Source organism: Oncorhynchus mykiss, chromosome 8 (assembly GCF_013265735.2).
Source record: "Oncorhynchus mykiss isolate Arlee chromosome 8, USDA_OmykA_1.1, whole genome shotgun sequence".
Lineage (NCBI taxonomy): Eukaryota > Metazoa > Chordata > Actinopteri > Salmoniformes > Salmonidae > Oncorhynchus > Oncorhynchus mykiss.
The window spans coordinates 81,081,795-81,094,784 of NC_048572.1; the positions used below are offsets into that span (position 1 = coordinate 81,081,795).

The window sequence follows — 12,990 nt, forward strand, 5'->3', positions numbered from 1 at the left end:
GACTTGTCCGTTAGCTAGCCAGAGAAATGTTGAGCAAAATTAGCCAACTCACCTGATCAAATAATTGAGTTTAATGTGTGAGAATTAGCTTGCTAATAAAGTCAGACAGCTAACGTTACAACATCAGATGAGCTAACATTAGTAACCTAACCAATTCGCTATTGTATTAACTATACGAATCCTTGCCGTTCTTCAAGTTATAACGCGTTTAGTTGCTCACTGGACCCCGGCAATCTGTGTGACATGTTAACTAGCTAACAAACTAACCGCTGTCTATTAACTAATCTTTTCCCTCTACAGTATGTGGTTCATTTTCAGAATGAGAGAATTAGGTGAAAATGAGGCGTTGCTTGTTAAACAAGTGGGATCAAGTGTAGCTGGAGCTGTGCCTGGTTTAAGATGGATGCCACTATAGAGGTGAAAGGAACACCACACACTTTCCCTCTTTCTCACTTTTGCTGACACATTGTAGAACAGATGTCCACAGGCAGAAAGTGTACAATGTAATAATGTGCAGTGTAGCCCAAAGATATCGTTTTTGTTTTCTTGACAGTAACACGTGTGAGTGAGGGGGGGATTATCATTTTTTATACTCAGTGAACGTTATTGTTGCACACATGTAGCCTTGTGCACTTGATCGATGTCTATAGTGGCCACTATAATATAGCAAAAATAGAATGCCTGTTTCATTCTATTTCTGCTTTAAGGTGTTTTTTTTTATGTGTGTGGTAACAAGCGGTCTATTGTGAAGGCTGTCGTGGTAACAAGCGTTCTATTGTGAAGGCTGTCGTGGTAACAAGCGTTCTATTGTGAAGGCTGTCGTGGTAACAAGCGTTCTATTGTGAAGGCTGTCGTGGTAACAAGCGTTCTATTGTGAAGGCTGTCGTGGTAACAAGCGTTCTATTGTGAAGGCTGTCGTGGTAACAAGCGTTCTATTGTGAAGGCTGTCGTGGTAACAAGCGTTCTATTGTGAAGGCTGTCGTGGTAACAAGCGTTCTATTGTGAAGGCTGTCGTGGTAACAAGCGTTCTATTGTGAAGGCTGTCGTGGTAACAAGCGTTCTATTGTGAAGGCTGTCGTGGTAACAAGCGTTCTATTGTGAAGGCTGTCGTGGTAACAAGCGTTCTATTGTAAAGGCTGTCGTGGCTAACTGCAATATGTTTTTTTTCTCAAGACATGTCATTTTGCAGTAAAATCTTGGCAACAAATAACATTGGATTGCTTTCTTTACATGTTTTAGCTGTGAGTTAGGTTCACATTAACCACTTTTAATTTTACACAGAGACTGATCATGTAGATCACATTCTTTGTTATATGGGGCGGCAGGGTAGCCTAGTGATTAGAGCGTTGGGCTAGTAACCGGAAGGTTGCAAGTTCAAATCCCCGAGCTGACAAGGTACAAATCTGTCGTTCTGCCCCTGAACACGGCAGTAAATGCACAGTTCCTAGGCCGTCATTGAAAATAAGAATTTGTTCTTAACTGTCTTGCCTAATTAAATAAAGGTAAAATAAAAACATAAAATGTAATTAGTTAACCTGCATCTCCCCCTAGCATGTTTCAGTGCAACACAAAACAAAGTATCAACTTTTTGGGCCTTCAGCACTCTGTCACTCTGTCAATTAGGTTAGTATTGTGGATACAGTGTTGTTGATGTGGGTGTATTGATACACCATCCAGTGTAATGAATAACTTCACCAGGCTCAAAGGGATACTCAATGTCTGCTTTTTTTAACAAGCCCATCTACAAGGTCCCCTTTGTGAGGCAGTGGTAAAACTCCCTGGTGTGTGGTAGAATGTGTTTTTCAATTTACTGAGGGACCTGACAGTTAATTGTTTAGAGGTGAGGTAGTCATTCAAAAATCATGTTAAAGACTATTATTGCACACAGTGAGTCCATGCAACTTATTATGTGACTGGTTTAGCAAGTTGTTACTCCTGAACGTATTTAGACTTGCCATAACAAAGGGGTTGAATACTTAGACTCGACATTTCAGCTTTTCATTTTTGATTAATTTGTAAAAATGTCTAAAAACACAATTCCACATTGACATTATGGGGTATTGTGGTTAGGTCAGCGATGACAGAATCTAATTGTAATCCATTTTAAATTCAGGCCGTAACACAACAAAACAAGGTGTGGGGATACTTTCTGAGGCGCTGCATGTTGTCCTGCCTCCAAAGTGTTCCCACGCATAATAGAGAGATATGTGTTCATATACAAATGTAAACAAGGTTTGAAATTATTATTTTAGTCAAATATTATATCTGTTTGGGCTTCTTCCGGTCAATTTGCAATCTACAAATGATTTGAAATTATGTTCTGGCCCCCTGACCATCCGCTCTAGAAATAAATTGGGCCACGCCTGTGTCTAGTTGATGATCCCTGGTTTATGGTTTGATCATTTCTCTGGGCTTCTCTTTCTACATTCCATATGATATTGATTTATATGTAATGCCAGCAGCAGCAGGGAGGAAGGAACCTTCAGAAGAACCAGACTCAGCCCATCATTCCCCGGCTAGAGAAGGATTTCGTTTATTTAGCTTGACCGGGTCATTTAGCATCCATTGGATGTTGCAGCATAACCTCAGACATCCACAGGCTCAATTACTAGAGCGCCGTTTGGGGACGAGATGAGTTGGACTCACACCATGGCAATACCATCAAGTTGGCTGGATGTCCTTTGGGTGGTGGACCATTCTTGGTACACACAGGAAACTGTTGAGTGTGGAAAAACTCAGCAGCGTTGCAGTTCTTGACACAAACTGGTGCGCCTGGCACCTACTACCAGACCCCGTTCAAAGGCACTTACCTGTTTTGTCTTGCCCATTCACCCTCTGAATTCCACACAGACACCATCCATGTCTCAAGGCTTAAGAATCATTATTTAACCTGTCTCCTACCCTTCATCTACACTGATTGAAGTGGATTTAACTAGTGACATAAGGGATCATATCTTTCACCTGGTCAGTCTGTCTGTCATGGAAAGAGCAGGTGTTCTTAATGTTTTGAATACGCAGCAGTGGTGTAAAGTACTTCAGTAAAATACTTTAAAGTACTACTTAAGTAGTTTATTGAAGTATCTGTACTTTAACTGACTATTTATATTTTTGGACAACTTTTACTTTTACTCTACTACATTACTAAATAAAATAATATACTTTTTTATCCATTCATTTTCCCTGACACCCAAAAGTACCTGTTATATTTTCAATGCTTAGCAGGACAGGAAAAGAGTCCAATTCACACACTTATCAAGAGAACATCCCTGATCATACATACTGCCTCTGGTCTGGCAGTAGGGATGAACGGAAACCCCCCCCCCAAAAAAACAATATGGTGCCGTTTGCTTTATATAAACCATTTGAAATGATTATACTTTTTCTTTTCGTACTTAAGTATATTTTATCAATTACATTTACTTTTGATACTAAACCAAATACTTTTAGGCTTTTGCTCAAGTAGTATTTTACTGGCTGACTTTCACTTTTACTTGAGCCATTTTCTGTTAAGGTATCTTTACTCTTTACTACTCAAGTATGACAATTGGATTCTTTTTCCACCACTGATACTCAGTGTATATTTAAGCAATAATGCACTAGGGGGTGTGATATATGGGGGTGTGATATATGGGGGTGTGGTATATGGGGGTGTGGTATATGGGGGTGTGATATATGGGGGTGTGGTATATGGGGGTGTGGTATATGGGGGTGTGGTATATGGGGGTGTGATATATGGGGGTGTGATATATGCGGGTGTGGTATATGGTGGTGTGGTATATGGCCAATATAGCACATGTTTAGGGCTGTTCTTTGGCACAAAGCATACTGCCATCAGGTCTGTACCCTTTCATTCAGTAGAATTCTGTAAAGTGTTCTGTATTTTTTTTTCTCCCCCAAATAACAATACACTTTGCTGATTGATGTATTGTTTTTTTTCTTACATTATTAAAAAACTTGAAAGTACTTTTTTAGGAGAGAGTTGGTCTGTGAGCAGGCAAGCAGGTTGCGCACGGCAGCTTGAAATTATTTGATTGACAGTTCTGGTTGCCTAGTGATGGAATTCAGAAGCAGCATTCCTGTTACAGACAAGTAAAATGTCCGTTCATATCACCGGAGAAGGTTTGGCATTTTAAAAACCCGTAATGTAGCCTACCCTAACAGACAGACAGACAGACAGACAGACATGCTGTAGCCGAGGTGCGTTTAACGGGCCACGTTCCATTATGTCTGGAAAGCGTAATCAATACATGCTACCGATAGCCGACTGTAATGAGGCAAAATGAAAGGAAGGATATTCTGTGCTTGCAGGACTGTCCCTGAAGAGAAGGATATTCTGTGCTTGCAGGACTGTCCCTGAAGAGAAGGATATTCTGTGCTTGCAGGACTGTCCCTGAAGAGAAGGATATTCTGTGCTTGCAGGACTGTCCCAGAAGAGAAGGATATTCTGTGCTTGCAGGACTGTCCCTGAAGAGAAGGATATTCTGTGCTTGCAGGACTGTCCCTGAAGAGAAGGATATTCTGTGCTTGCAGGACTGTCCCAGAAGAGAAGGATATGCTGTGCTTGCAGGACTGTCCCTAAGACATCGGTACCATGAATACACTAGGATACACACAGACCTCCATTATTAGCCGGAGAGAGGGAGGCAGACGAAACATGCTCATATGTTTTGGTAATCTGCGTCTCGCAATGTCTTTTCATTCATGCCTTAAATTCACCAAGTAGCCTAAAGTTCACCTCCTCTCTGGTTTGATTTCAATTACAGTCTTCCCCCAGGCCTTTATAACCGATCGTTTAAAACATGGAAAACAACGTTTTATGATAACTGAAGTGTGATTTCAATGAAGTGGGGGGGGGGGGGGACATAAAAAGATGTGGTAATGCAGACACCAGCCGTGCATTAGTCATTACCACGGTGTCTGGCATTGGTTATTAGATGAAGAGACAGGGTCCTGGTCAAACGTAGTGCACTACATAGGGAATAGGGTGCTATGGGTCCTGGTCAAACGTAGTGCACTACATAGGGAATAGGGTGCTATGGGTCCTGGTCAAACGTAGTGCACTACATAGGGAATAGGGTGCTATGGGTTCTGGTCAAACGTAGTGCACTACATAGGGAATAGGGTGCTATGGGTCCTGGTCAAACGTAGTGCACTACATAGGGATTAGGGTGCTATGGGTCCTGGTCAAACGTAGTGCACTACATAGGGATTAGGGTGCTATGGGTCCTGGTCAAACGTAGTGCACTACATAGGGAATAGGGTGCTATGGGTTCTGGTCAAACGTAGTGCACTACATAGGGAATAGGGTGCTATGGGTTCTGGTCAAAAGTAGTGCATTACATAGGGAATAGGGTGCTGTGGGTCCTGGTCAAACGTAGTGCACTACATAGGGATTAGGGTGCTATGGGTCCTGGTCAAACGTAGTGCACTACATAGGGAATAGGGTGCTGTGGGGTCCTGGTCAAACGTAGTGCACTACATAGGGAATATGGTGCTATGGGTCCTGGTCAAACGTAGTGCACTACATAGGGAATAGGGTGCTATGGGTTCTGGTCAAACGTAGTGCACTACATAGGGAATAGGGTGCTATGGGTCCTGGTCAAACGTAGTGCACTACATAAGGAATAGGGTGCTATGGGTTCTGGTCAAAAGTAGTGCACTACATAGGGAATAGGGTGCTGTGGGCTCTGGGCAAAAGTAGTGCACTATATAGGGTGCTATTTGGGATGCTACCACAGAGTCCCAGCATTCCTAACTTGGCCTGACTTATGTCCTCTAGCTATTCTCTCTGTGACCCTTGTTTGTGTTCAGTACCATTGAAACTGCCCCTCCCTCCATGTCCCACCCCATACCTCATTATACGTAATCCTCTTTGTTCCTGGAGGAACATAGGGCGGGCCCGCCCTAAAGCACCTCCACTGTAAATCCCATCCCCTTATTGTCACGGAATACAAGTGGCCTTTAAAAGTCAATGCTGTGTCTTTTGGCTCTCTGCAGGCAGACCGATGCGGATCAAAGCCGTGTTAATGTGTGGTAGTTGTTCCTGTAGACAATGGCTCCAGAAACGGCCTTCGTCTTCCTTCAAGCTGCACGCAGAGACATACAAATTATATCCATCAATTAATCTGACTGGGTTTGTAGAAAAATGGGTTTAATTGCCCAAATGTCATACTGTCCTTTTAAGGGATGCTATTAGGGACATACTCTGTTCCCGCCACTTTGATAAGAAGTGAGCTTCATAGCAGGTTAGGAAAGCATTTTTTCTAACCCTAACCCTTTTCTTAACCTTAACCTGAGTCTCCTAACCTTAACCTGAGTCCCCTAACCTGCTACTTTAATTCTCCTAATCTGCTGTAATAAATTCTCCAAACCAGCTATGAAAAAGTCACTTTGGTATGGGAAGGGGCGTGAAACGAGTGCTTCCCTACATTTCTAGGGTTGTTTATCTGGGACAGTGCCATCTAGACATAGGTCTAATCAGCTGGTAGCAAACTGGTTCTCTGTCCAGTCCACACGGTGCTAGCCAGGCTCAGTCAGGTTGTCAGTCGACAGCAGTGCATGGACTTATGAGAGGCCTAGGCATACAGTGGCAACAAAAACTACCTGAACCCTTTGGAAATACCCCGATTTCTGCATAAATTGGTCATAAAATTTGATCTGATCTTCATCTAGGTCACAACAATAGACGGACACAGTCTGCTTGAACTAATAACACACAAACAACTATACGTTATCATGTCTTTATTGAACACACCGTGTACACATTTAACAGTGTAGGGTGGGAAAAGCATGTGAATAACTAGTTGACCCTCCTTTGGCAGCAATAAACTCAACCAAGCGTTTTCTGTAGTTGCGGATCAGACCTGCACAACGGTCAGGAGGAATTTTGGACCCTTTCTCTTCACAAAACTGTTTCAGTTCAGCAATGTTCTTGGGACTTCTGGTGTGAACCGCCGTCTTGAGGTCATGCCACAGCATCTCCATCGGGTTGAGGTCAGGACTCTGACTGGGCCACTCCAGAAGGTCAGGACTCTGACTGGGCCACTCCAGAAGGTCAGGACTCTGACTGGGCCACTCCAGAAGGTCAGGACTCTGACTGGGCCACTCCAGAAGGTCAGGACTCTGACTGGGCCACTCCAGAAGGTCAGGACTCTGACTGGGCCACTCCAGAAGGTCAGGACTCTGACTGGGAAGGTCAGGACTCTGACTGGGCCACTCCAGAAGGTCAGGATTCTGACTGGGCCACTCCAGAAGGTGTATTGTCTTCTGTTTTGTTGCTGTTGATTTACTTCTGTGTAATGGGTCGTTGTCCTGTTGCATCACCCAACTTCTGTTGAGCTTCAATTGGTGGACAGATAGCCTTACATTCTCCTGCAAAATGTCTTGATAAACTTTGGAATAGATTTTTCTTTCGATGATAGCAAGCGGTCCAGGCCCTAAGGCAGCAAAGCAGCCCCAAACCATGATGCTCCCTCCACCATACTTTACAGTGGGATGAGGTTTTGATGTTGGTTTGCTGTGCCTTTTTTTCTCCACACATAGTGTTGTATGTTCCTTCCAAACAACTCAACTTTAGTTTCATCTGTCCACAGAATATTTTTCCAGAAGCGCTGTGGAACATCCAGATGCTCTTTTGTGAACTTCAGATGTGCAGCAATGTTTTTTTTGGACAGCAGTGGCTTCTTCCGTGGTGTCCTCCCATGAACGAACACCAGTCTTGCACACTGTTTGTTTTATAGTTGTGACTTAGATGATGATCCAATCAAATTTGATGACCAATTCTATGTAGAAATACAGGTCATTTCAAAGGGTTCACATACTTTTTCTTGCCACGAGCTAGTTCTGAGATGTTTACAATATAATATGCCATGTTTAGCTGACACTTTTATCCAAAGCGACTTAGTCATGCGTGTATACATTTTCAGTATGGGTAGCCCCCGGTGGAAATCAAACCCACAATCCTTGGCGTTTCAAGCGTCATGCTCTACCAACTGAGCCACACAGGACCTAACCTAACACCTTGCAAAGCAGTACCCAATACCTTAGTCAGTCTGCAACTACCGCAGGCGAGGAGGCACACATCCTGTCAGTGCTGCTTTCTTCATGTGCCAGAGACGCCTGAAAAGCCTCTGGGAAGCAAGGTCGCTAGAAGAGACTGGCGTCTTGTCTTGGCCGCCCTCCATATCTCCTCAAAATAAGGTTTAGTCTGGACAGACTGAGAAGGGCTGCATCTTCCTGTCATTCTCGCCTGCCGAAACTGTCCGTCTGTCTGTCAGGAAATGCAGCTAGGAAATCACTCAGACCAAGTCTCCGTCCTAAATGTCACCCATACCCTATATAGTGCACTGCTTTTGACCAGGGACCACACAGCTCTGGTCAAAAGTAGAACACTGAAATAGGGAATAGGTTTCCATTTTAGGATGCATTCACAGTCGTCACATCTGGCCCTAATTCAGTGTCCTATACTATAGTAGTGGCTCAGCTCAGCTGTGATTTATCATTCGGTAAACCATGGATGTTTGGTTGGATTAATAGCCGTGGAGAGTGTGGTTGTGGTAATATGGGTGTTCTGGCTGAGGTATTCCTATTAGGGTTGTTAGTTAATCACACAGTCTCACGGTGTTTGTGTTTTAAGGTAATGATCTAAAGATAACATCTACTGGGAGTGACTGCAGACAAATGGCATCCCATTTCCTAAAGGTTCTGGTCAAAAGTAGTTTGTTAGAAAGGGTAAGGGGTGCCATTTGGGACAAACTAGGAGTGGCTGGAGAGACACTGCTATAATAGCCTATTGCAGACTGTGTAGACAGATGTTGATTGAGAACACATTTTATCTGTGTCTGAAATGGCAACTAGTGTCCGATATAGTGCACTACGAAATAGGGTGCTGTTTGAGATGCAACCTAGGCCTGACGAATTGTGATTCATAAAACCACCATCTGTTTGTTTACCATATTGGGTTTGAATTTAAATTACCCATGAGACACCGTGTTGTTGTTTATTTGGATCCTCTCTCTCTGGCTTCTTGTTCTTCTGTAGCGTGTGATGTGTGATCCACCTGAGTCTTCAGTGCTAATACATTCTGAGGGTTTTATCTTCACACTGCTCTGCTTTAAAAAACAAACATGTATTGAACCTTTATTTAACTAGGCAAGGTAAAGAAAGGATGAGAATAAATCCACAGTTGTCAGCACAGTGCACACTGAGCCACCTCAAGGCTGGACTTGCCTATCCCACAGTCTCCCCTATGAAGAGAGCAAGCGCTTTGTTGGTTTGTTAATGAGCGTTCTGCTTTAGGACCCTTTTCAGTACGGCTTGTCTGAGCCTGTTTCTGTAGCGTACGGCAGCTTGATGAACAAGTACACCCCCCCTGGACGTCTTTGGCATGGGTTGTCCTTAGTGAAAATCAAACCCACAATCCTTGGCGTTGCCAGCGCCATACTCTTTGGTACGACTCGACCGGGGATCAAAACCCCCCCAACCTTCCAATCTCAGGGCGGACACTAACCACACGGCCACATAACTCGTACCCCTTTCTGAGTCGTTTTTAGACCAGTCTCGGGGGGCCTCTAGCTGGGTGTTGGCTGGCTCAGTGGAGACAGGGCATAAATACTCAAAGCAGTTTGGCTCGCTGTGGTTTTCTTTCGGGGAGCCTTTTCTCAAGTCCCCAATAACTAGGCTACTCAAAACCAATGTTTTTGAAAAGGATGGTTTGGTGGACAGAAATGGGGGACATTTGAGAGCACTGACACCCTGTTTGTGTGACGATGACTGTCTTAACTAGCCTGTGTAAAGTTGGATGGCAGGATTTATCCAAGTACTGTACATGAAACATGGCCTAACTTTGAGGCTCGGCAAATCAGCAAGGGCCTCGGGCGGGGCAAATCAGCATGGGCCTCGGGCGGGGCAAATCAGCAAGGGCCTCAAGGCGGGGCAAATCAGCAAGGGCCTCAAGGCGGGGCAAATCAGCAAGGGCCTCAAGGCGGGGCAAATCAGCAAGGGCCTCAAGGCGGGGCAAATCAGCAAGGGCCTCAAGGCGGGGCAAATCAGCAAGGGCCTCAGGGCGGGGCAAATCAGCAAGGGCCTCGGGCGGGGCAAATCAGCAAGGGCCTCGGGCGGGGCAAATCAGCAAGGGCCTCGGGCGGGGCAAATCAGCAAGGGCCTCGGGCGGGGCAAATCAGCAAGGGCCTCGGGCGGGGCAAATCAGCAAGGGCCTCGGGCGGGGCAAATCAGCAAGGGCCTCGGGCGGGGCAAATCAGCAAGGGCCTCGGGCGGGGCAAATCAGCAAGGGCCTCGGGCGGGGCAAATCAGCAAGGGCCTCGGGCGGGGCAAATCAGCAAGGGCCTCGGGCGGGGCAAATCAGCAAGGGCCTCGGGCGGGGCAAATCAGCAAGGGCCTCGGGCGGGGCAAATCAGCAAGGGCCTCGGGCGGGGCAAATCAGCAAGGGCCTCGGGCGGGGCAAATCAGCAAGGGCCTCAGGGCGGGGCAAATCAGCAAGGGCCTCAGGGCGGGGCAAATCAGCAAGGGCCTCAGGGCGGGGCAAATCAGCAAGGGCCTCAGGGCGGGGCAAATCAGCAAGGGCCTCAGGGCGGGGCAAATCAGCAAGGGCCTCAGGGCGGGGCAAATCAGCAAGGGCCTCAGGGCGGGGCAAATCAGCAAGGGCCTCAGGGCGGGGCAAATCAGCAAGGGCCTCAGGGCGGGGCAAATCAGCAAGGGCCTCGGGTGGGGCAAATGACAAACTTCCCCTTCTGGAGCACAGTTTAGCCTGTCGGCATAACATCAGGACATTAAACATTATCACTGAGCTGGCACAGGGTTTTGGGTTGGATTGTGACAAGCTCAAATACTTGTACTGACTGTCAACTTCTTCTCTGGACCAATTGTGGGAATGTCAAAAGTGAAATGGAGCAATTCATTTTGGATTCCAGGCTAGTGAATGTCTCTCTTAGGTGGAGCTGCTCATCAAAGGTCAGATTGTGCAACAAGCTGCACATGACTGAGCTCATTTTTTTGTCCCTAGCCTCAGGTATGTGTGGCATCATGAGGGAAGTATGTGTGGGTTGAGTAATCAGAACAACGATTGGCACTGTGCTGCAGGTCTACGGCCAGTCAGTCAGAGCTGCAGGTCTACGGCCAGTCAGTCAGAGCTGCAGGTCTACGGCCAGTCAGTCAGTGCTGCAGGTCTGGGGCCAGCCAGTCAGTCAGAGCTGCAGGTCTACGGCCAGTCAGTCAGAGCTGCTTGCTCAGATTGAGAGTCCGTGTGTGAGTGGGGGAAAGAGGAACACGTGAGTCGTATTAGTCACGCTCACTCCCTTTAATGTTATCTAAACCCAGCCTAAACCCAGCCTAAACCCAGCCTTGTGGATGGGTTCACCCAGTCAGCCTTGTCTTCAGTCTTTTCTCTTGACTGTGTGTGTTCCTGTAATCTTATCTACCTGTTTCAGGCTGCTTCCTAGGCTAGGAGTACAACTCTTACTGTTTACAGTGTACATAGATGTGGGGAATGGGATTGCCAGTCAGTCTATGCTCTCTCGTCCCATCCCTCCATTCTATATTGTGAGTGTCTAAACTACACAAGCACAGAAATCTTGGAGTTGAAGGATTCCGGATTTCTTACTAATTCTCTCCTGATTCCAGGAATCTTTTACGGGACTTTTGCAACCCTAGTGTGTATATAAACTAATGATAAACTAGGCCTTTTCTCTCTTCTCTCCAGTAGTACGGTGGGCCATGCAGAGCCAGCCTGTGTCCCTGCAGGGGTGAGCTCCAGCACCAGCCAACGTTTTTCACCGTGATGGCAGCAGAGCGGGATGGGCGGGGGTGTGAGCTGCCCATCGCCCCGGGCCAGGTGTACATCGAGGTGGAGTATGACTACAATTACAAGTCCAAGGAGCGTCAGGTCTCCATCCACCAGGGAGAGTGTTACATGTTGGTGAAAAAGACCAACGGGGACTGGTGGCAGGTCAAGAAGGAGGAGGGGGCCAAGGCGTTCTATGTCCCAGCGCAGTACGTCAGGGAGGTCCGCAAGGCCCTCATGCCGCCTCCCAAGCCCCTGCACCTGGGGCATCACCGTGGGGGGAGCGGGGGGAACCCTGTGCGGGTCAAACCCATCGTCCTGGAGATGGACAGATCTAACGAGAGCCTGAATGTGACCAGTTTCAGTCGGCCCTCTCCCTCCTCACCCTCTCCCTCCTCCTCATCGGGGGCAGCCCTCACCCCTCCGAGGCAGCGCAGGGACAGGGATGCCAACAAGAACCCTGGTAGAGACCCTGGCAGTCCCACCGACCATGACAGGGCCTTGGTAGATGTCCTCCAAAACACCCACCCTCACGCTCCTGGACGGGGATGTAACACGCTGCCCCGTGCCCGTGCAACCTCCCCTGAGCTCCGCAGGGCGCCCCTAGACGTGGACATGCCTCCGGGGCAATGTGACTCGGAGGGGTCGGAGAGACGCAATGACTCAGAGTCTGGAGATGAGCTGAGCAGCGGTTCTAGTGAACACTTGCAGGTAAGATCTCTCCATCTCTCTCTCTGTTAAGGTCTCTCCATCTCTCTCTGTTAAGGTCTCTCCATCTCTCTCTGTTAAGATCTATCTCTCTGTTAAGGTCTCTCCATCTCTCTCTCTGTTAAGATCTCTCCATCTCTCTCTCTGTTAAGATCTCTCCATCTCTCTCTCTGTTAAGATCTCTCCATCTCTCTCTCTGTTAAGATCTCTCCATCTCTCTCTCTGTTAAGATCTCTCCATCTCTCTCTCTGTTAAGATCTCTCCATCTCTCTCTCTGTTAAGATCTCTCCATCTCTCTCTCTGTTAAGATCTCTCCATCTCTCTCTCTGTTAAGATCTCTCCATCTCTCTCTCTGTTAAGATCTCTCCATCTCTCTCTCTGTTAAGATCTCTCCATCTCTCTCTCTGTTAAGATCTCTCCATCTCTCTCTCTGTTAAGATCTCTCCATCTCTCTCTCTGTTAAGATCTCTCCATCTCTCTCTCAG

At 46.7% G+C, this 12,990-nt stretch overlaps 1 protein-coding gene across 10 annotated transcripts in view; it reads left to right on the forward strand.

Annotated features, from left to right (window-relative positions):
* Nucleotides 1–12,990, forward strand: part of LOC110530753 (rho GTPase-activating protein 12) — a 112,493-nt gene that overhangs the window by 5,130 nt on the left and 94,373 nt on the right. For 8 of the 10 annotated variants that reach the window (XM_036986461.1, XM_036986460.1, XM_036986458.1 and 5 more), the window contains one exon: nucleotides 11,717–12,508. In XM_036986461.1, the coding sequence (XP_036842356.1) occupies nucleotides 11,795–12,508 (714 nt within the window). In that variant the 5' untranslated portion in view covers nucleotides 11,717–11,794. The remainder of the gene's footprint in view (nucleotides 1–11,716; nucleotides 12,509–12,990) is intronic. The other 2 variants (XM_036986463.1, XM_036986462.1) reach the window with 1 other exon arrangement.